Below are 25,290 nucleotides of genomic sequence, written 5' to 3' on the forward strand. Positions count from 1 at the left end.
TGTCTCTGTCTCTGTCTCTGTCTCTCTCTCTCTCTCTGTCTCACACCCACCCAACTTTCAGATACTGAAAGCTTCCGTTCAAGTTTATTGTATGTTCAGCTGCTGAACAATGGTTTATCAAGCTGATTAGAGAGACATAGTTATACTGTCATGTCAATTTTTAAGCTACCATGTTTTAGCAATACACATATTAACAAAAATACAAAAATAAACTAAGTTTAGAGCATAGTACAACTAAGCTTCAAATTGTTTCTTGAATATTAATAACGAAGAGATTGCTGAAAATTATATATTTGTCTTACCCTTTGCCCAGTGTTATTTATTAATGAAGGTAAATATATAAATGTATATTTACGTTGATACATAGCTATAGGACACAATATTCTGGCCCTGTGTTGGCCATTTGAGTGCTGCACTAAGTATTAACAAAATTGTTACAAAGTAAAGTTGACAGTACAAGCTTGTGTTTAATTATCCCGAATGTTTGTACTCGTGTATATGTGCTCGCGCAAACTACAGTTTCCGGACCTCCTCTTTTTAGCGAGGTATGCGCCTTTCATGCTGCACGCAGGTTGGCGTTCCATCCCCGACCGTCCAATTTTTTTTTTTTTTTTTTTTTTTTTTTACATGCCAAAGCATGCAAATTAAATACAATAAAAACAACACAGAAAACAGAACAGAACAAATTAAAACAATAGACCACCGGCCAGAAGGGCTCACAGCACAGCACAACAAAACACAAACACGATAAATGCATAGAAAAATACTGCATACATCAAGGCACAAAACATAATACAATGGCAAACAAGCAAGCACAGTAACATCACAAAACAAAACCTTCATAAAATAAAACATACATCAAGAGGCATAACAGGAAACACAACAGGACAATCACAATACATACCAAACAAAACATAAAGAACAAACACGTACAACAGGTAAAGCAATATGAAAACACCAGTGCAAACGTACAGCACAGAAACAATACAGGAATAAAAACACTCACACCAAACCATCCACCCCGCAACAAACAAAGGGCGAGGCCAAAATAAACAAGCAAACCACGCAAACCAGAAAACAAACAGGTACAAACACAACAATATACATGCACTGGCCTGAAGGACCGAGAATAAAACACAACATAAAGTACATCAAGAAACATAACAAGACACTTCGCACAGCACCCAACAAGCCAAGAATACAAACAAAAACAACAACTACAGTAACACGAAATCAGTGTACATATTTGCCCGGGAACATATCCAGTGGAAACCGCACATTGAACGCCTCCCAAAGCAGCCACGTTGTCCAGGAGGCGTGACCTAACACCGGCTGCGTGACCAATCTGAGTAAAGGTAACATTGTTGATCTTATCGTTTGTATACATGTTCACCAGGAGGTTAACCCACTTTTCAGAGCACCTGGTTTATTGATAATTTAATATTATTTTTTTTTATCAAGAACTCCCTCCTACCTCGGCAAATATCGTTTCCAAATATTGAGAGGCAGGCACTGAACTTGATCCCATTACCTGACAATAAATTATCCATTCTACCTACTATGTCACTCACTTTTTGTCAGGATATCATACCTTAATTATATTTCTTAAATCCCTGGAACAGAAGGCCTTATTCATATAACGCACCAAAGAATACTCAACAACTAAAATTCTACTTTCTTTGTTGCCAAATTCAACTTTCTCACCATCTGAGTCCCGACACAAATTTAGCTGCTGCAGAAGAGAGAAACGGTTGGATGTTTCCGCCGTAGACTATGTCATGTAAATTAAAAGACTACGGAGAAGTCTTGGAGTTAACCCTCCGGCAAGAGAATACTGGAAAACAACTAAAAAGCATTCACTGAACACTACCATCCACTACCGCTATTATATGAGCTGACATCACCAATCTTTTATGCACACCTATGGCTGTGCCCATTCTTATTTGTTTTTACTAAATAGGTTTGCTATTGCCACAGCCACTTTCCTTCCTGTGCTGACTCTTCTCTCAACTTTGTTTGAACAAGTAATTGTTTTAGCACTCACATGCTCCAGGTATGAACTATCTTGACCATTTCCGTCATTTAAATATTTACAAATATATAATATATAGTGATGCCTTTTCTCTCCGCTCTCATAACATTACTTCTGTCCATAATCACCTTTTAACATTCTTATCTCACAAACCTCAATACAACGTTCAAGTAGTCTGCATTGCTCGTTATCACTCTTTGCTATCTCTGAAATAATAATGAAAGTTATTAATTATATATCAAATAGCTATCTTTTGATAATTACATACTTCACTCTTTTTCTGAAAGAATGTTATTCTTCTTATATCAAACACCCAAACATGCTCCCAACACCCAAATATTAGGTATATATACGCTTGATTTACACCTTTATCTCAACCAGTTCTCTATAATCTTGACGTCATCGCAGTTTGACGTCAAAATTCCCAACGGACAATACATGGTGTAATAAATATCATAGCGGCTCGCTAACATTCACGTTTGTTTTTATGCGTGGGTCTTAGGTTACGTTAGTTTATACTAGGTTCGGGAAATTTAGAACATCATTTTCTGTCCGTTGTGACCATTCGGGAGGACTATGTTCCCTATCTAGCAACATTTTCGTGACCCCTCTCATGACCTCGGTCACATATGTACTGGATAACTCTGGTGACATTACACAACCCAGATATTCACATGCGTTATATCCACCAAGTCACATCATTACAACATTAATTATATGTGCATTCATTGAATAAATTAATGAAGATTTTTCATATATACTTAAATACCAGGAATTACCTTTTAAATTGCCGTTTCGTCTAACCTCTCTTAAAAATAAGGTTGTCAAATCAATAATATATGTTTCCAAAAGTCAATAAGTTTCTTATATATAAATTATGTACTAATTAGCAATAACAAATCATTAGTTAATGTAGGTTTTCACAAATCTTACCAGTTAACAACTAAAAGATCACAATCAAAATGAGAATACTGTTAATGTAGTAAACCATTGTAGTAAAGTCATTGATGTCACCAACACAAGTAATCACAGGGCAAAACAAACAGCGGGGAAAGAAAACCCTGTTGAGCTTGACTCTAGTCTCATTGAAAAATTTATAAATGCAAGAATAATAACAAAAACACATGATTTAGTTATGCATAACTATCCACATAGGAGAGAAAAACGAAAGCGCTAGGATTCATTTCATCTCCTATGTGAAACCTTACGCTAATTAAGAAAACTTTGAGAAAGATATAGTGCAGAATACAACCTCACATTCAATCCTGATAAATGTCTGTACTTTTTTCAACTGAACTCTTTTATCCCGATCTTAAACTAAAATTTATTGGCATAGTCTAATAAAGTATTCTGAAAAGCATCTTGGCCATATTATATCCACAAATGGGCCACATTTTCTATTTATATATCTTGCGAATCTTGAAGGAGAACTGGAAAATAGGCATGAAAACGATAAAGTGCTTCATTAAAATTCGTATCAATGAAGGAATTGTAAAGCAGCTGCTGTGTTCTTGTGCACAAAATTGTAGAGCAACTGATGTATTCTTTTCCACACATTATAATTTCAGCAAATCGATATTAAATTCTGAAAATTAATTAAAAAGTAATATGTAGTTTATTAAATAAATATACAAACTTAAGGGAGAACAGTTCCTATTTTCACGTACTCATCTACGCACTAGGTGAGTATATGAATTTTTAGCTCCACGGTTATTAAAGGTCAGGAATACTCAATTAATTATTCAAATTGGCCTTTCAAGCCGTTTTAACTAAAACATATATAACACAGGAGACTAAAGCATCTTCACATGTATATCTAGTACGTGTTTCAAATATGTGGTAATGTACGTTGACGTTCTGATCACCCTGAAACTGACCTGTCGATAAGAAGCACTGTTTTTAGCTAACCTTCTTCGGTACTGATAATTGACTAACAGGACACGAAAAAATATATTTCGTATTTTAAAGTTTTGAGAAAAATTATTTAATTTTAACGCTTCCAAGGAAAAAAGTTAGCATGATAGAATGTATTGTTAATTTCTATGTGAAGTTGAGGAGCTGTTGGTTAATAAATAAAATCTATTCAGTCTAACAGTATGTTAACATGGAAAGTAAGTGTTAAGTCAAAATAGTAATATAAACGATTTTATACTAAATGAGGCTGTACTTGAACATTCGATATACATCGTATAAACTGAATGTTTTTTTTTAAATTTAAAGCATTGCTAATGTACATTTTCTGTTAAAATGTGTAGTCTGTTTTTATAGGTTAGCTCATATGGAATAGATTACGAAAATTACTTATATATAGTAAACGCATATAAATTGGACGATATTTACATCGTAACAACGGGCTGAATAAACAATTAGGGCCCTAACCGATGGGAGTACTATGTGTTCCGTCTGCGTCACAGAACACAACACCTGTTAATCAAACCCACTAATCTGCATATGAATGATCTGATCCAGTATAAAAGATCTTCCCACAGTACCTACAGTGTCAGTGCATCTCGTCGTTGGCCAGCCATTGAACGTTCTGGAACTGCGTTCCCAGCCTCAATTGCTGCCATTCACCGGAGAGACTGAGCTCCCAACCCCTGTTGTTGCCATTTGTCGGTGGGACTTGACCACTTAGCTACACGCCAGTGTACTCCTGCACAGCAGAGTCAAGAGTTGCATCACACCTGCAGTATCAGCTGCACATTTCCAACATGAAAAGCATAATTTTATCTGCTTTAGTCTTCTGTATTTTCCTTCTGGTGCAGGTATGTATGATCTCGTACGTGTAACCCACATTAAATGCAATATTATGTTATGAAGAGTACTGTCGGTATGAACCTCACAGGCCGGTGTATTGGGCAGTAGTGATAAAAAAAGAATAGGGAAAGATAAACAAAGAACAATTACGAGTAATATTCATAGTTAATTAAACAAGATGATGCCTGTATTTTGAATGAATTGGAGTTAATTGCTGGAGAGTCATATGACAAACACTTCAAAACGCATCAGCAATGTTTAGAGTTTAGTACTTACAAATGTCACTACCTTTAATAAAAGTAATAGGTACAAAAATGAGAAAATATCCTAAATCTAAAGCTTGAAAAGTTCAAAAGCTGAAATAAAGTACAGGAACTTGCGGAACAGCCAGTTCTCTTGATTTGCTACAACGCACAAAATACAAAGTACTAACCTAACCAGAAATGCACAAACCCAAGCCAGTCTTCTAAGGTAACGTATTCTAATGATACACATTACACGAGAGACCGGGTTGAGCTAAGACCGTCTATAGCAGCGGTCTTGTCGCGACACAAGGACAATTCACTCCCCCTGAGATAACCTCTGGTGAACCAGGTATGCTCTGTTAATAACATAACTAAATCACCAGAGGTTATCTTAGAAGAAATTCAGACCTGGTGTTTAAGGTGTGTGGCAGGTTCTGAGCACACAATTGCCTTAAGCGTTGCAACGCTCACACATGTAATATGACCAATTATTATTTGTGATAGTAGCAGCTAAGTATATATATATATATATATATATATATATATATATATATAATATATATATATATATATATATATATATATAATATATTTAAATATATAATATATTTATATTATATATATATATGTCGTACCTAATAGCCAGAACGCACTTCTCAGCCTACTATTCAAGGCCCGATTTGCCTAATAAGCCAAGTTTTCATGAATTAATGTTTTTTCGTCTACCTAACCTACCTAACCTAACCTAACCTAGCTTTTTTTGGCTACCTAACCTAACCTTACCTATAAATATAGGTTAGGTTAGGTTAGGTAGGGTTGGTTAGGTTCGGTCATATATCTACGTTAATTTTAACTCCAATAAAAAAAATTGACCTCATACATAGAGAAAAGGGTTGCTTTATCATTTCATAAGAAAAAAATTATATTAAATATATTAATTCAGGAAAACTTGGCATATTAGGCAAATCGGGCCTTGAATAGTAGGCTGAGAAGTGAGTTCTGGCTACTAGGTACGACATACTGTATATATATATATATAATATATAATATATATATTATATATATATATATATATATATATAAATATATATTATATATATATATATATATATATATATATTATATATATATATATATATAATATATATATATATATATAATATAATAAATATATATATATATATATATATATATATATATATATATATATATATATATATTATAAATATAATATAATATATTATATATTATATAAATATATATATTATAATTTATATATAAATATAATAATATATATATAATATATATAAATATTATATATATATATATATAATATTATATATAATATATATATATATATATATATATATATATATATATATATATATATATATATATTATATATATATAAAAGAAGGGGTACCACCTCTGGTGCAATTGTAGGCACCCGTAGCCTCGGAGAAGAAAATAAAGAGTACTCAGAGAAGACCTTGTGGATCCTCACTGAACACTTTGATATTTTCTTCTCCTACCACCCTATTCTTTTGGTATGTGTGTATATATCTAATTTTATTTGAAAATGTCATTACACAAACAAAAGTTACAACATTGGTTACATGCAGGGTTAGTTAGTTTAGTTCATTTATTATGCACCTCATACCCATCTTGTGGGCGGTAGTGGAAAAGGTTACAGAGGCACATAATGGGCTCAGGGACTGAACCCCACAATTCATTTAGCTAAGCAAGTTACAATCTTGATGAGCTAGTTACAAAATTCAATATAAGTCATCACATCAACAATGGGTTCGAGATCGACCTCAAGAACAGGTTCTAAATTAAGCAACTGACATATGTGGAGAGCTAGTGTCAAAATTTATATGTTTGTCCTGCACACCGCCCCCCATCCAGTGGGCAGCGGTGGATAGGTTACAATCACTCAGTTACTACCTACAGTTAGCAAACTGGGGATATTTGGCTAAAATTTCTGGTAGCAGATCATTTTGAATGAAATATTGACACATCGCTGGAACATTGGTTATAGAATTGTCTCTAAATTCACGTATCTTTTCGCACTCCATCACATAGTGACGGAGGGTGTGCGAATAATTTTGTTGACACAGTTTACATTTGGTCAGGTCTACATCAGCAGATAATGAGAATTCCCAGAGATACTTGTAACCGAGTCTAAGCCGAGCAGTAGTAACATCTCAAGACTATTTGTCACAGGTTATATAGCTCCTCCAGCTCCTCAGATGGCGGGCAGGAACCATGGATGCAGTGAGCATTTCCTCTCTGGATCGCCACACTAAGGCGCTGAAAGATAAAACTGGCAGCTCTAGGGTCTCTAGTTGTTTCAATTAGCTTGGACTCCAACTCCTTAAAAAAAACTAGCAGCACTTTTACCCCAGGCACCAAGTGTCTCTGAGGCAATGGGGACAAAATTGTAGTGGTGTTCAAGGTCTCTGTATTTACATGACTTGGCTGCTTCTCGGTGATTGGCAGCACCTCCTGCTTGTGTAGCACTGAAGTCAACATAGGTGTTGACTTCAGTTGAGACGCAAGTGCAGTCCCAAACCAACTGTCTACCATTCTTCCAGGGGTTCACCGTGATTCCGTCTGGGCGACTGACAGGCTCATCAGAGTTGCGGGACATTAGGTAACGGGGCTCTCTCTCTGCTGGACAACCGGCTGTGGTAAGGCTTCAATTAATATGGTCGTGAACCTCGCCGTGTCTTGCATACCATCCTCCTGTCCTTTAGCAGAGAAGGCCATGCCGTCCGTACCTGTCGGCCTCTGCCTCGCCGAAAATACACCTGTATTCGGTGTGAATTGGGGCAGCGAGGCGGAGAGCCACGCCAATTCGGAGGGCCTGCGGTGTGAGACGGGTGCCGGTTGCTGATATTGGGGTTGCTAATAGGAAGTCACCTGCATGGGGCGCTGCTACAGCTCTAAGTCGGGCAGTGTCATGTGGTGTTGTCGCAGCTTCTAGCAAAGTCGCAGCTTCTTGGTCGGCAATGGGGCGATTCCAGCTGGATTGCTTATGGGCTTCAAAAGGCGGTGGTTGGAGGTGCTGGTCCTGCGAGAGAGACCCATTTGGTTGTGCAGTTTGTGAGCCATTTATCATGTACCCCTGCCTGTTGAACTAGGTGTTCAGGTAGGATTTCCTTCAACAAGTTGTCAGACCCCACTGAAGAGGACAGGAACGCTGGTACAGCAATTTGTGTTCCTGTGCGCATGCCAAGGCCCCCGAGTCTGACAGGAAGGGAGACCTGTTTCCACTGTGAGTCGCTGAGGGAAATGTTGAGGGCTTTTTCTAGCGTTGATTTCAGCAAGCTGTTGTACTCTTCTAATTTAATATTGTTGAAAGATGGCGAACATCTTAGAAAGTAGGTCAGCCTGGGGAGAGACAAGCCTCTGGTGATGAGGTAAAGTGCATCATGAGCATCGATGTCTTCAATCTTCTCGTTCATCCTCTTCAGGTCAGTGATCTTCTTACCAAGGACCCCGTTGATGGCATTCCTTCCAAGAGGAGCACCTAGGAGTGTGCTGTCCTCAGGGTTGGTTGTATGAATGTCAGGCAAAACAACCTTTATTTTCTCTATTATGTGCTGGTTGGTGGAGGTTATTTCGCACTTGGAAGGGTTCAGGGTGAGGCCTAGGCTTGCTCCTTGCTCCTGAATTATTCTTATGTCGTCCAAGAGTGAGGCTGGGGAGCCGGCTAGAGTACCATCGTCCAAAAACCAAATATTGAGCTCACTGGACAGGTTATCGGTGACTTCCTTGATGACTAGGCAAAAAAGAAAAGAAAAGGAGCAAGGGGGGGGGGGTCACCCTGTTGGACACCTTGTGATTCAATTTCATGTTCCCCGAATAGCAGAGTTAGATGCATGAGTTTACAAATGGGTAGAGGGAAGGAAAAAGGCGATGAACCGCACTGAGTACTGCATCCCTTCTAACCAGATTGAAAGCATTTTTGAAGTCCAGTTTTATCAGGGCGTTTTCATCCGTAATGTCGGCAATGTAGGCTATATATATATATTTATATATATGTTGATAATATCTTGTAAATATTGCCTGCAAATATAAGTTCAGACGAATTTGTAGCTAAACGTGATGACCAAGTCATCTCTATAATATTTACTATCTAGACTGAAATTGACAAATGTTTGCCATTCTTAGATATTCTTATTCATAGGGAAGATTTTTCACTAAAATTCAGTATTTACAGAAAGCCTACGAATAGTTTATGTTATGTTCAATATTTCTCAGGGCATAGATACAATGTGAAACAATCTATTTTTCCTCTATCTAAGAGCTCTTCGTGTTGTTACTCCAAAAATTTTGGATGAAGAGTTCAAGAATATTGATTCTATTGATCTCAAGCTTTGTTATCCACCGAGTTTTTTCGAAGTTTGCCATAACAAAGAACGTCATACATATTATAATGTTATATGTAGTGAGAAAATTCACCCAAAAAAATATATTATGTTTACTATATTTTTCTAGGTTCGAAAATATTGTCAAGGCTTTGAAACTTTTTTATATACATGTATAGTTTAATTACGAAAATACTGTTGGAAAATTATTAGTTAGAAATAGCCCTCGTAATGATAATTGCGTCATTTACAAAACACCTAGTAAAACTGTAATAGGTTCTATGTAGGGGGAACATCTAAAGATTTAAAATTTTGAATTTTGTCACATGTCACTCTGTAAGAAATGGCCAATTATATAATGCTTTGTTTGTTCATATATCAGAAAGTTCTCAGCAAATTTATTGGGAGAACGCTTCTTCAGTAACGAATTGTAAAATCATTTTCAATTGGAACATAATTGATTCTGCTTTAATACATATTACAAAATCATATAATTTTAACATTAGCAGTGGTTGTATAATTTGGATTCATTTTTGATTAATTGGTTAAAGGGCGATTTGAGTAGGATCACTGATACACATTTTTCTCACTAATACCTTATTAATATTTCTTCATCTCATTAATGACATTGTACTTCACCTCACGTCTTTTCCCCTTATATATAAATCTATGTAAGTCCATTCTTCTGAAGATTTTTTATCAAATACGAAAGTACTTAAGGAAATTCCTGTCTCAATTCTTCCTCCGTGGAAGGATTGATATATATATATATATATATATATATATATATATATTATATATAATATATATATATATATTATATATATATATATATATATATATATATAATATATATAATATATATAATATATAATATATATATATAATATATATATATATATATATATATATATATATATATATATATATATTATATATAATATATATATATATATGTGTGTGTACAATACAATACAATACAATACAATTTTATTTAGGTAAGGTACATACATACAATAAATTTTTACAAGGATTGGTAGACTTATAGGTAGAGCTAGTACATACAATGCCTAAAGCCACTATTACGCAAAGCGTTTCGGGCATTCGGGCATGTATATATAATATGTTTTGTTCAAAGTATTTTCACTCTGCAGGAACAGGTGCATGGGGAAAGAAATGTAGCAAATCGTCAGGAGGTAAATGGTCAAGACCTGCTGACTCAGAGAAGAAGAGATACAGGTACTGACAAACATGGCGGGAAAAGTGTTGGTCACGGCAGAATTGAAGAAGTAGGAACAGGTCGCCGAGACAAGAATGGAGGAAAACCTGTTCCTTCCAAGAAAAAAGAAACTAAAAATGTTAAGAAATCGTTAAAACATCGAACTAAAAAACAGAAAACGAGTTTTCGCACCAAGAATGGACAAAAGCGTCATGAAGGGCAGAGGAGGAAAAGTTCTATCAAAAGGAAAGGAGAAAAACGTCGAGGAAGCAAGAAAGGCATAAAGAATAGTGTAGATCAACCCATCAGGAGTAAGAAAAAAACTAGTCGCACCAAGAGCGGAAAGAAAGATCGCGGAGGCAAGAATAAGGATAAACTCCAACGTGGCAAACAACGGCGGCAGAAGAAGAAGAAAGATGGTCGCGTCAAGAATGGCAAAAAGGTTTTCACTGTCAAGAAGGCTGCTAAGGGACGTGACAAGACTGATAAAGAAGTTCCCACTGCCAAAAAGATCGTTAAGGGACGAAAAGTTACTACAGAGAAAAAACAAAAGAAGAAATCAAGAAAAAATTTAAAAGAGTCGAAACACAAAAATCGAAAGACAGGCGGCCGAAAACAGAAAAAAAATAAAAAATCAATGAAAACAAACTCAAAGAAAACAAAACCCCGAAAAAATCAAAATGAGAAGCCTGCGTCAAATAAACAAAGGAATATGATGAATGGGAAGAAAGCTAAGAAAGTTAAAGGCATTAAAGTAAAGGGGAATAAACACAAAAAGAAGCAAAACAAAGCTAGCAAGAACCAGATGAAAATTAACAAAAAAACTAAGAAAAACCTTAAAACCATAAATAAGGACAAACGCAAGAAACACAAAAATACCAAGAAGAATAAAACCAAAGTTAAAAACAGCAAGAACTCTAAAAAAAACAATAAAAAGCCCAAGAAAAGTAAATCCAAGGCGGGTAAGAAAGGTGACGAGCCGGCAGTAAAGGAGGAAGGGAAGCAGTCTGACGGGAGGAAAGGTTATCCAGCTTCGGGTGAGAGTCATGGTGACGATTTTGACTCCAAAAGAAAGTGCAAACCTCACAAAAAGTGTACTCAAGCCGGCGGGAAGTGTCAGAAGAAAAAGACCTGCAAGACTAAAGTTGTCGCTGTCAAGTGCAAGGGGAAGTCGTGCGAGTGTTGCCTCTTACGTAAGTGTCTATTTGTTTTCAATGTTTGATGGGTTCATTTTGTTGGAATGGAAGGAGCAGGAAGTTATTAGCATGACAGTTGCTTTTAACAATAAAACTTTTGCCTCTACATTTTGTGCCTGGTGATTCAATCCATCTATCCATTATCTCTCCACTATGAACAAATCCACAAGGGCTGTGACGAGGGTTCGAACCCTCGCCATAGCCCTTGTGGATTTGTTCATATGATGCATCACGCTATTGTGATGTCTGTGTGTAGTGTGTCTCTCCACTATACGTGGGATAGTAATATAATTTCGCGATTATAATACTTTTTAATAATTAGCTTAGGATAAGAATGTTAGCTTTTTCTGGATGTCTCAGCTATTAGTCTAATACTTGAAAGTGAAACTTGCTCAAGATTTATTTGTAGTTAACTTTATTTGCACAGATACATATGATGACTGATGTCTGTTCTATGGATAGATACAAAACCTGCTCAAAAATATATTTTAAGTCTGTAACATGAATTTATTTGAAATACATACATCGGCCTCAAACTAGATCTATCAGAAGGAATTTAGGTTAAGTGATACAATGTGGAACAAGAATATTGAAACCAAAATTATCATTAAGTAGATAATTATATGACCCATTTGCTGGACTCTCAATTATAGTAAGTAGTTGTGACAGTATTTTATTTGTAAAGTTGTTTGACATCACTACGACAATTTCTCCTTCCGGAAGTCACGTACTGAGAGAGACTCGACTCTAGTATTGTCTGATTCAGATCTCTTAAACTGTCCTCTGAGCTCAGCGCTCTTACTTCTGACAACAATGTTCTAGTATAATACCCAGGACTCTCTCAAGCAGGTTATTGTGATCGCAGAGACGAGCAGAGCTCGAGCTGCATATTGTAGAGCCGGCCATTCATTTGCTTCCGCTCTACTTGTCACTGTTGCTGCTTTCCTTTTTACCTTAATAATCATTCTTCTTGCCACTTTACAGCTTTATGTTTGACCTTACGTACACTTCTTCGGTCCCCCTGCTGTTTACTTGGGATCTGTTGGGGTCCACTACTATTTATCCTCAAATCCTCTGTCTTATAAATATTCTTATCTACCAACAGTGATGTAATATTGTGCATTGGTCACCTCTATCACAGGGTATTCATTCAAGACACATCTGCAAATGTAGTTACGATTCTATCAGCTTTCTCAGACAATGCTCTTTTATGATGACCAGACCACACACTAGAAATTGAAGAGACGACGACGTTTCGGTCCGTCCTGGACCATTCTCAAGTCGATTGTGATGAGGACAGGTAGGGACAGGAATTAAATAGGCAAGAGAGAGCTGAGGAGGAAAGTCAGGTGTAGGGGATAGTAGTAATGAGAACTGCAGCAGGCCTATTGGCCCATACGAGGCAGCTCCTATTATAACCACCGAAGGAGATGGTAATAGGAAAAAGAAGAGGATAGTAAGGGAGCGTAGAAGACAATGAACAGAAAAAGGGAGAAGAGAGAAAGAAAGGGAAAGAGAAAGAAAGAAATGGAAGGGGGAAAGCTTATGTTAAGTCACGTTTGTTAGAAAGATTAGAGCATTTGAGTATATACTGTGAAAGGGAAGAGTCCACAGCAACAAAGCCAGGACTCAAGTTCATGTTGGGTACATTGTTAATAAGAGCCGATTCTACAAGACGGCGTCTGTGTAGAGTAGAGGCAGGAATTGTCATTGTCTTCATTTCATTGTCATTTCATTCAGTTCATTGTCTTCTACGCTCCCTTACTATCCTCTTCTTTTTCCTATTACCATCTCCTTCGGTGGTTATAATAGGAGCTGCCTCGTATGGGCCAATAGGCCTGCTGCAGTTCTCATTACTACTATCCCCTACACCTGACTTTCCTCCTCAGCTCTCTCTTGCCTATTTAATTCCTGTTCCTACCTGTCCTCATCACAATCGACTTGAGAATGGTCCAGGACGGACCGAAACGTCGTCGTCTCTTCAATTTCTAGTGTGTGGTCTGGTCATCATACTTCAGCCACGTTATTGTGACTCATCGCCTGCAATGCTCTTTTATATTTAGGGACTGTATATCTATGATCAGGTTCATAGAGAGAGGATAGGCTACGAATTGATAGTCTGGAATAATGCAAAATTCTGTAGTTTTAATTCCCGTCATTTTATGTACTGCAATTGTTTGTGTTTTTTCACATAATGCTCCTACTTTCATAACATTCCGTATAGCTCTAGAGAAAACAATAATAAAATATAGTAACAATAATAAAGACAATGATTAAATTTATATGAAAGCCAATACTGAGATAGCAAAATATTTATATTCTTTTAGTATTATTGAACATAAGTTTGTAATAATTATCTTCCTAACAGCTTGTGCACTGAAACCCAAAAAGAAGTGTAAGAAATACAAGGGCGTGTGCAAGAAGAAGTGCGGGACGAAGGAGCGCCAGATAGCCAAGGGCTGCTCCAAGAAGAATTGCGTCTGCTGTGTCAAGGCTTGCAAGCCATTGAGCGCCTGCAATGTTCTTGGTGGTCACTGTGTCGACAATAAGAAACTCTGCACAGGATTGATAAACAAAAAGGGCTGCAAGGGAACCAACTGTCTCTGTTGTTATCCAGGTAAGACATCCGATTACCATCACTTAAGCATATACTTGAACATCTGTGATCGGATTTACATTAAATATTTACTTTTCATGGTTGCTGTTTGGAATCTAGACTTCAGTAACTGATATTAACCTCAATAGCCACCTTGGAAGACCATGTACAACTGCCAAAGTTTCGGCAGCTTCTCAAAGTACTCTTAAAGGCAATCTTTATAACAGCACTCGTTTGATTTTGGGAGTTTTTTTTTCTGATACATATTTATTCTAATGGTAGCTAATTTGTAGATAACTGTCCCCCTTATTCAAGTGTCTCTTATTCTAACTTTTGCCAGCGTATGCGGCGGACATCATTCTGTTGTGGCTTTCGTTATATGAGTCTATGGATTTAGGTTCAGTGTTATGTCCACTCCCAGGTCTCTTCTTCTAGTTGTTACAGGGAGATAGTTTCTCTCCTATGTGTATTGACCTTTCGGTCCCAAGGCTTCTGTTCTCATTTCCATCACCTTGCACTTGTTAGTGTTGAACTCATGCAGCCATTTCTCGGACCAGCTCTTCAACATGTTCAAGTCGTCCTGGAGAATCTTGCAATCCTCATCTGTCTCAACCCTCTTCATTAGTTTTGCATCATCTGCAAACATCAACCTAAAAGTCTCAACTCCTGTAATCAAGTAATTACATAAATAAGGAATAGAATGGGTCCCAGCAACGATCCTTGAGGCACCCCGTATGTTACACTATGCCAGTCGGACTCCTCGCCCCTCAGTGTCACTGACACCTATCTGCTAGGTAATTCCTTACCCATGATAGTGCGTTTCCGTCTACTCCCGCCAGCCTCTCAAGTTTATATAGTACCCATCTACGTAGTACTGTATCAAAGGTATACTCACTGTACTCACCTAGTTGTACTCTCTTAGATGTGCTTGCGGGGGTTGAGCTCTGGCTCTTTGGTCCCGCCTCTCAACCGTCAATCAACAGGTGTACAGTTTCCTGAGACTATTGGGCTCTATCATATCTACACTTGAAGCTGTGTATGGAGTCAGCCTCCACCACATCACTGCCTAATGCATTCCATATTCTACTACTCTGACACTGAAAAAATTTGAGTGTGTGTGTGTGTGTGTGTGTACTCATCTAGTTGTACTCACCTTGTTGTGCTTGCTTATATGAGTGAGCTTCAGCTCTTTGGTCCCGCCTCTCAACCGTCAAGAGTTAGCCTCCACCACATCACTTCCTAGTGCATTCCATTTACTATCTACTCTGACACTGAAAAAGTTCTTTCTAATGTCTCTGTGGCTCATTTGGGTACTCAGCTTCCACCTGTGTGCCCTTGTGCGTGTGCCACCCGTGTTAAATAATCCATCGTTGCCCACCCCTGTTAATTCCCCTAAGAATTTTGTATGTGGTGATCATGTCTTCTCTAGCTATTCTGTATTCCAGTGACGTGAGGTGCAGTTCTCTTAGTCTGTCCTCATAACTCATGCCTCTTAGTTCTGGGACTAGCCTAGTGGCATACCTCTGAACTTTTTCCAGCCTCGTCTTGTGCTTGACTAGATACGGGCTCGAGGCGCGGATTGGATTGGCCTTACGTATGTGGTATACAAGGTTCTGAAGGATTCCTTACACAGGTTTTTGAGAGCAGTTCTGATGTTAGCCAGCCTCGTATAGGCCACTGATGTTATTCTTTTGATGTGGGCTTCATGAGACAGGTTTAGCGTGATATCAACTCCTAGATTTTTCTCTCTTTCCGCTTCGTGAAGGACTTCATCTCCCATTCAGTATCCAGTGACTGGCCTCCTTGTTCCTCCTCCAAGTTTCATTACCTTACATTTACTTGGGTTGTACTTTAGCAGCCATTTGTCGGACCATTCCTTCAGTTTGTCTAGGTCTTCTTGTAGCCTCATACTATCCTCCTCTGTCTTGATCCTCTTCATAATTTTTGCATCATCAGCAAATTTCGAGACGAACGTATCAATTTCTTTTGGGAGATCATTTACGTATATCCGAAACAGTAAAGGTCCAAGGACTCATCCCTTTGGGACTCCACTGGTGACTCCCCGCCACTCCGAGGCCTCACCCTTCACGTGACTCGCTGTGTCCTGTTGCTTAGGTACTCCCGGTACTGTAGTTAGGTACTCCAGGGTACTTAGGTACTGTGTGTGTGTGTATGTGTGTGTGTGTATGTGTGTGTGTTTGTATGTGTGCGTGTGTGTGTTGGCTTCAGGATATGAAATCGGTAAATAATTTATATGTTGGTTCTCACCTGAACAAAAATTTCTACATAAAACCAATATTTTTCTTTGTCACTGAATTGTTTTAAAATGAAATTTTTCGGACTATTGTGTCACAAATATATTCAAAACAAATATTTCATATAACTAATAACATAAACATATCAGGATGTGATGCCCAGTGAAATTGCTAAAACATTTATCTCTGGTTCTGGACGGGGTACCCGGCAACACCCGGGTAGTCCCTGTGCCCAGGCCTCTCCCACACATTCTCCCAGGTCTCCCCACACCTACCCTAACCATCATCCTCCCCCCTCCCCCCCCCCCCACACATACTCTTCCCATCTCTTCTGACATACCCCTCTGCGTCATCCTTGTCACACACCTTCCACATCTCCCCCACATCATTTTAACAGTTTTTACAACACTGTCTTCATCACTGCAAACATTTTCGTGCCATAACCATCTCAACTTACAAGCTTCGCCTCTTCTTCAACACATATCCCGCTATGAATACAATTATTTTCACTACACATTATCTACATCACCATAATCGAAAGGTCGTACCGAGAATGCAAATCGGTCGCCTGAACATTCGTTTGCATGTTAATGCATGAATACACAAATATTTAAATGATGCTAATTCTACGTACTTTTGGCTGAACATTTATATAGACTTTTGGATAGGGGTGTGGAGGCCGAGGCTCCTTCAAGGGAGGCAAAGGGGCCGACCCTGCCCACCCTACATGACTAAAAATCAACACTCACTATACAGAGTTGCAAGAGGCTAGCCCCAAAAGTCTGGCATCTAACCTTGTTTGGTTAGAAACTAGACTCTCAGGGAGAGAGAACAGAATAGTTATTCCGTTCCCTTTCCTCTTGCCTTCCATTTTCTTTGTCTCACGTTTCATCTCCATCCCTCTCATACGTTCTCTCCTCCTCTTTCCTGTTTTTCTTCATTATGTTCTTTTTCCAATGTTGAATCAATGTTATATACATTGATTCAACGTCGATAACAGAAGAAATATCTAATATTAACACTAAGGATAATCAAACCCATATTTCAGGCTTCATAGTTGTTGATAGTCGCAATAGGAGTCAGTCCTACTTAATGAGAGGCATTGGGGTCGACACTAACCAATTAGAAACCAGCCATACACACATAAATCACCCTGTAAAGTTTTGTGAGGTTAACTACCTCCAAGTGTCTGGCCCTTAAGCTCGAACAAACAATTCAACAGACGATCTCTTTTAGATATAAATACATTCATTCACGTGCATATCAATATCTCTGTAAGCTTTGTTTAATGAAATATTATTATCTAATAATCCCTATTTAAAATACTTATATGTACAGTTTTAATTTGTACTTACTAACGTTAAATTTTTTGTCGTTTTCGACTGATACAGCTTCGACAACAACCCAAGTGTCAAATGCAACAACCTCAAGATCATATACAACTATTGCAGCAAACTCAACTACTGCAACAAACACTATAACAACTTCAACCAACGTGACAACATTGGCAACCAGTGTGATAACTACTGCAGCCAACACGACAACTACAGCCAACACGCCGACTACAGCAGCCAACACGACGACTACAGCAGCCATCACGACGACTACAGCAGCCAACACGACGACTACAGCAGCCATCACGACGACTACAGCAGCAAACACGACGACTACAACAGCCAACCCAACGACTACTTCAGCCAACACGACGACTACAGCAGCAAACACGACGACTACAACAGCCAACCCAACGACTACTTCAGCCAACACGACCGACTACTATAGTAAAATACAACAACTACTGTAGTCACCACAACTACAGTGAACAATACAGCATTAACTGGCTAATCTCACTTTGCAACTCAACCTGTTACTCGCCACTCTAAAACGGTACAACTAATATATTAACAACATTGCAAGCCCTTCAAGTTCAAATTAATAACATTATTACCACAATTAACGCAATACTTGGAGCAGGGAGGAGGAGACGCAGCACCTCACAAGAAATTCTGTTGATCCAATATATCATCGACAACACAACAGACGCGTTGGCAAATAGTGACTTTACCTCTGCCAATGGTTTCCTTCCCCAGCTAATTGTGGCGCAGACCAAATTAGCCCAGATATTATCATGCGCAGTTAATCGGTCGTTGTTAGTCAATTCAGGCCTGCTAACAAGCGCACAGTCTGCTCTAGTCAGCGTCAACAAAGCTATATTTGCTGCTAATACACAGAGAAGCAGTACGGTCGACCAGATCAACACCGTTCAGGCACAGATCAGCCAACTCGGAGGAACCACTGTGATTGTACCTACCATCTCGCCCCTGATATCACCCCGGAGTCCTTGGTCAGTTGCCAGTTAACAACCTCAGCACCAAACCCAACTACTCCGAGTACCAACATAACTACTACAGCCATCATAACTTCTACGGCCAACAATTCAACCGTCAATGCAACATTGGCGAGTCTCACTTCGCAACTTAGCCAACTCCTAAGCGCCTTAAATCAAACAGACAACGCTATTACAAATCTTCAAATCCTTCAGAGTCAGCTGGCTAGCCTTGTGGCCGCAGTTAACGCATCGATAGGAGGAGGAAGAAGAAGAAAACGCAGCCCTGCAGATGAAAATCATCAAGATTACAACGATCATCACACAAGTTCAGTTAGTGATAAAACTAGGTACATTGACGCATTAACTTCATTGAACGGGCAACTGATAACGGCGGTGATCATAGGCGACTACAATAACACAAAGTATTATTACTAAACAATATATACCCGATGAGACCTTTCGGACGACGGTGATAACAACTGTTACCGATATTATTAGTATCGTCATAGATGCAAGAACTCTGAGAGCCACTATAGTGGAAGAAATCACAGTAGTTCAGGTGAGCATCAGCCAAAAGGGAGGAACCACGGTAACTATACCTCCAGCCCCACCAACCCAGACAATCGTTCCCACGGAAACACCACTGGCAACAATCCCAGTTAGGCACACCGCCTCCAGCAATCCCGAGTACCACTTCAGTTTCAGCATTCCCCATTCTATCAACCACAGGAACTGCACCGGGTTCTTCAAGCCCAGGTTCTCCACAGGGTACAACAGTACCTGGTACTACACCTGGTCAAACAAGGTATAGGTACATTCACCAGGCCCAACAACCTCTGGTGGTACAACAGGCCCAACATCCTCTGGTAGTATAACGGGTCCAACAACCTCTGGTGGTACAACGGGTCCAACTGCCTCTGGTGGTACAACGGGTCCAACAGCCTCTGGTGGTACAACGGGTCCAACAGCCTCTGGTGGTACAACGGGTCCAATAACCTCGGGTGGTACAACTGGCTCAACATCTGGTTCTAGTTCAACCTGAAAAGTGTAGTGTATCAAGCTCAACGACCTCGAGTTGTACAACCAAAAATGAACGGTAGTATAGCTATCAGCTAACAGTACTACAACAGTAAGTGAAACAATTTAGAAGAACTACAACAAGAAATAGAAAATCTTCAGTGATTACAACCGGAATTTCAATAAGAGTAGGGAATATCAGCATAATATACGGAAGTCAAATGTCACTTATTAGTATGAATGATACAATATAGTTAATTAGCTGTTTAATAGTTTTCTTCGGCCATACACATTAACACATGTTAAAAGCACACATTGACACATTTAAAGGTATATATCAGCACCTGTTCAAAAGTGCACATTAAAACTTGTTAAAATATACGTTTAACAAATATAAAAGCATCATATTAACATATGTTACAAGTCACATGAACAATGTTAAAAGTACACATTAATACATTGTAAAGGAAACATTAACTCATGATTAAATTACATGGTTAACACATGTTAGAAGTACAAATATAAACATGGTAAATCTACACATTAACAAATGTTAAAGGTAAACATTAACACCTTAAAAGCAAGATAAATAAAACCAGATCTTTAATTCCATATTATGACACACAGATTTGTTTAATGAAATGCACAAATGTTAATTCCTTATTATGTAACAAAAAAATTCGTTTCAAATGCATTTTCGTTGCAAACTGTGAACTGACATATTTGATAGTTTTATGTAATGTTTATATCATCACTTTGATGAAGTATTTCCTAAATATCACATTCACAATCTGATATATTATATATATTAAAACTACTTTCTTATCAAGTTAAATGTATTTATTCAATTTTATTTTATCACATGCATATGACTGTTATACACACAAGATCGGTCCGGTATTGGCCTTTTGAGTGCTGCACTGAGCATTTACACACAAAAACTGTTCTGGACAGTAAACTCTACAGAACAACATGTATTTTATTAATCCCGAGTGTGTGAGCGCTTTCCTAATGGTGCTTTCGAAAACGAGTCTAGGTCCTTGTGCCCCACCTACTAGCCTTGTTATACTTGTTTCGTTATATATTTTACTACTCAAGTCGATAACAGACCTGCAACACTACTCTCGACGCAAACAATAGACCTTAACAATAGTCGCAATGAATGCCACCTTATGAAACACATACCTATTGCTGAGGTCCATAAAACAATAATAGGTTTCAATAACAAGGCGCCAGTTCAGTAGCAGGATAAATAAGATGGTATTAACCTACCTACCAGTGATTGCACTCCATCATACACATGTATAGTAAATGCAGCTCTTGTATCTGGACTAGTCCCCACATACTTCAAGAATGCCACAATCAGATTAATCCACAAGTCAGGAAAACCTCCAACACAAACTGAAAATTACAGACCAATTTCCCTCCTCGAAGTATCAAGCAAAATATTCGAAAAAAAAATAATCAGAGATGTGTGAAGTACATGGAAGAGGAAGCGAAGTATAACACCAGATAACATGGGTTAGAAACTGCAGAGGGACCCATACAGCTATAGCCCTGATCTACGAGCAAATAGTTAACGTAATGTCGAAAAGAGATCAGTGTAATATAGTGCTTAGAGACGTTTAGAAATCCTTCGACAAAGTTTGGCACACAGGCCTGAAATATAAGATATAAGAGCTAGGACTCCCACAGAGATTTACTGCTACTCTCTGCAGCTTTATAGAGAAGAGAACTGCTAGGCTTAATATCGGCAGCTGCTTGGGTGACTTCATAGAATTTAAAAGTGGAGTACCATAAGGAAACTGCCTCTCCCCCACTCTATTCAACATATATACAACTGACCTACCCCAACCCCAGCATGGAGAATACATCACATACGCTGACGATGTCACCCAAATAATATGCAAACCAGGACCATCAAAGCCGCTACTATCCAACAAGACCAAGGCAGCAATTGAATTCATAAACAACTTTAAGAAGCAATGGAAAATTAGCACAAACAAAAGTTCCAGATAATACATGCTATATATTCATAATGGCTTGGCGCTTTCTCCTGATAATTCCTTCCTTCCCTCCAGATAATACCCATTGCAAAAAGAAATCCGAATCCCATTATACTTGACAATCGTCCTATACAATATGCGGAGGTTGGCAGAATACTGGGATTCACAATCAATAGAACAGGGATCAAAATTTTCGTAAGGGGACCGACAAAACAAAGCCAAAGCAGCCTTAGGAAAACTGAGGAGATTCCGAAGCCTCAGTACAAACATACACATACACCTATATAAGGCTCTAGTTTCGCCGCATCTAGAATATCCCCGAGAACCACTACACACCTTAAAGAAAACTAACATGCAAAAAACTACAAGAAGTGCAAAATAAGGCATTAAGGAGAGCAGCTAAACACCGTCCACAATATGATCAGACAATCCAGGAGCTCCATGAACTCCTGAACATATAGCTACTAAACATCAGACTACAGCATCAAGCCATCAGGGTGTGGAACAATATCAAAATGTTAGAAGGCCCAATGTCAGTAAGATTACTCCAAGGTGAGACGCACCGCTCCCACAGCTGGTGGCCCAAGAGCCTCGATTTACTAGATGAAAACCCAGCCCCACAATACATAATTCCCAGATGAAATACAGACCAGAAATCCCTCCCCCAAAGTATTGGGGGAAGGGATTGCGTATATTTAAATACGCAAATGCGTATATAATATACCCAAACTGCGCATATTTAAATGAATCTATATACTTATACATCTATAAATCAAAATAGCCTTAAACAGAATTGGGAATTGATGTTCCCAATTTTCTGATGGGAACATCAGATCATCTGATCATCAGATGAGGGAGTGGGGAATGGTGGAAAGGACGAGGGGATGGGAGTGGGGAATGGTGGAGACCCGAGGGGACAGGGGAGGGGGTAATGATGGGGGAGGACGAGGGGACAGGGAGTTGGGAATGGTGGGGACGAGGGGACAAGGGAATGGAGAATGGTGGGGAGGACAAGGGTACAGGGGAGTGGGGTAGACGAAGGGATGGAGGAGAGGGAAATGGTTGGGAGGACGAGGGGACGGGGGAGTAGGAGATAGTGGGGAGGATGAGGGGGATGGTGGAGTGGGGAATGGTTAGGAGGACGAGGGGATGCTGGAGTGGGGGATGATAGGGAGGAAAAAGAGACGAGGGAGTGAGGAAAGGTTGGGAAGACGAGGGAATGGGGGAGTGGGGAATGGTTGGGAGGACGAGGGGACAGAGGAGTGAGGAATGGTTTGGAGGGCGAGGGGAATGGTGGGGAAGGACTGGGAGACAGGGGAAGGTTGCTGTGGCTCAGCAACAGCCACAGCAATTCCACGACCCAGAGATGGCTTCTTGAACCTAGCTGGAATCAACCTCACTGAGGACCAAATCATTCTCCTAAATCTGAATATAAACTGTCACGTTATATCCAGACCAAGTGAGATGGCCTGGAAAGTGGAGTCGGAGATCCTAATGGACGACATATTCGACTTCGAGACGCAAAAGAAGGTTACCACTAAAGACACCTTGCAGGCAGAACTTATTGCAAAAGGAGGAAAGATTCGAGGCAAATACAGAAGCAACATACTGTCCCCCCGAGCTCAAAGTGGGAGTACAGGCCGCTTTGGGACAGGACCAAGGTACAGGTACAGGACACTACAGCCGAATTGAACTCAAAGGTAAACAGAGTAATCGAAACTGTTAACGCCAAGAAATCCAGACTCCACCTGCCAAAGGTTATTGGGGAATACAAACCTGGGTATGCGTATAGAAATGTCAAGACCCACAAGCCTGGAAACCCACTTCGGCCAATCATCAGCCAGATACACACACCCACGTACAGACTGGCTAAGCAACTCAATGGCTTGCTGACCATGTACCTTGTATGTACCTTGTGCTTTCAGCCTGAAGACTCCAAAAGAATTTGTTGATTTAATGTGGGGAACACGGGCAACATGGATAAGAGCCTCGTTGGACGTAAAATCACTGTTTACCAACGTAACTGTGGATGAAACAATCGGGATGATAGCGGACAGAGTGTATCGTGATCCGGCTTCTCTTGACATACCATAAAAGAGATTAAGGAAACTACTCCAAGCTTGTACTAAAGAGGCACCCTTCTTGAGCCCAGATGGGCACACGTTTAAGCAAGTAGACAGGGTCACCATGGGTTCTCCCCTAGGTGTCCTGTTTGCGAACTTCTACATGAACACTATCGAGCAGATGGTCTTAGTTGACATGGACTTGAAATATGCCATATACTGCAGGTATGTTGATGACATTTTTACACAGGTACCTGATGTCAGACGTCTGCAGAAGCTGAAGGAGGCATTTGAGCAGAATTCTGTGTTGAGTTTCACTTTCGAGATGGAGAAGGATGGGAAGCTGCTCTTTCTAGATATAACAGTCACGGAAAAGAGCGGAGGCTTCCACACTGCAGTCTACGCTAAGGACACAAACATAATAATGTGTCTCAATGACAATTGTAACTACCCAGACAGGTACAAGAGGAGTGTTGTAAACGCTTATGTCGACCCTGCTCTCAGCCACAGCTCAGGAAGGAAGGAAGTCGATGAAGAACTCTGCAGGGTAAGGTAGGTCCTAGTCAACAATGGCTTCTCTAATGGTTTTGTTGAAGACATCATAAAAAGAAAGGTAAAATGCCATGCAACTTCTGAAGAGTCAACTAACACAACACATGTACCTACTATTAGACTATTTTACAGGAACTTCTTTTCGACAGCTCATAAAACGGTGGAAAGAGTCCTGAAAGATATTGTTGATAGGAAAGTTATCCTTACAGACAAAAATCAGAAAATACAATTGACGATTTACTATAAAACCAAAATACAGCCAACCTAGTCATGAAAAAACTCTCCAGACACAAAGCAGAACGCCTTGAAGGAAACCAACGTCGTCTATGCCTTCAAATGCCCATTTGGGGACTGTAAGCCCCAAAGAACTCAGTGTATAGGCAAGACAACAACATCTCTTTCCAGCCGATTTACAATGCATAAACAACAGGGCTCCATAAAGGAACATATAATCACCTCTCACAACCAGACCATCACAAAAGAAATCTTAACATATATATATATATATATATATATATATATATATATATATATATATATATATATATATATATATATATATATATATATATATATATATATATTATTATTAAATATGACCGAAAAAGTAAGATTAATAATTCTAACACGATTTTTCTCGATCTTTC

General features: G+C 39.0%; 1 protein-coding gene across 1 annotated transcript; it reads left to right on the plus strand.

The window, feature by feature from the left end:
* Positions 1-8,471: 8,471 nt before the first annotated feature.
* LOC123767450 (micronuclear linker histone polyprotein-like) lies at positions 8,472-18,458 on the plus strand. The gene is made up of 5 exons (XM_069334739.1): positions 8,472-8,513; positions 10,565-11,822; positions 14,194-14,442; positions 14,947-15,097; positions 18,068-18,458. The coding sequence occupies exons 1-5, from the start codon at positions 8,472-8,474 to the stop codon at positions 18,456-18,458; spliced, it is 2,091 nt and encodes a 696-aa protein (XP_069190840.1).
* The last annotated feature ends 6,832 nt before the right edge of the window (positions 18,459-25,290 follow it).

Source organism: Procambarus clarkii, chromosome 32 (genome assembly GCF_040958095.1).
Source record: "Procambarus clarkii isolate CNS0578487 chromosome 32, FALCON_Pclarkii_2.0, whole genome shotgun sequence".
Lineage (NCBI taxonomy): Eukaryota > Metazoa > Arthropoda > Malacostraca > Decapoda > Cambaridae > Procambarus > Procambarus clarkii.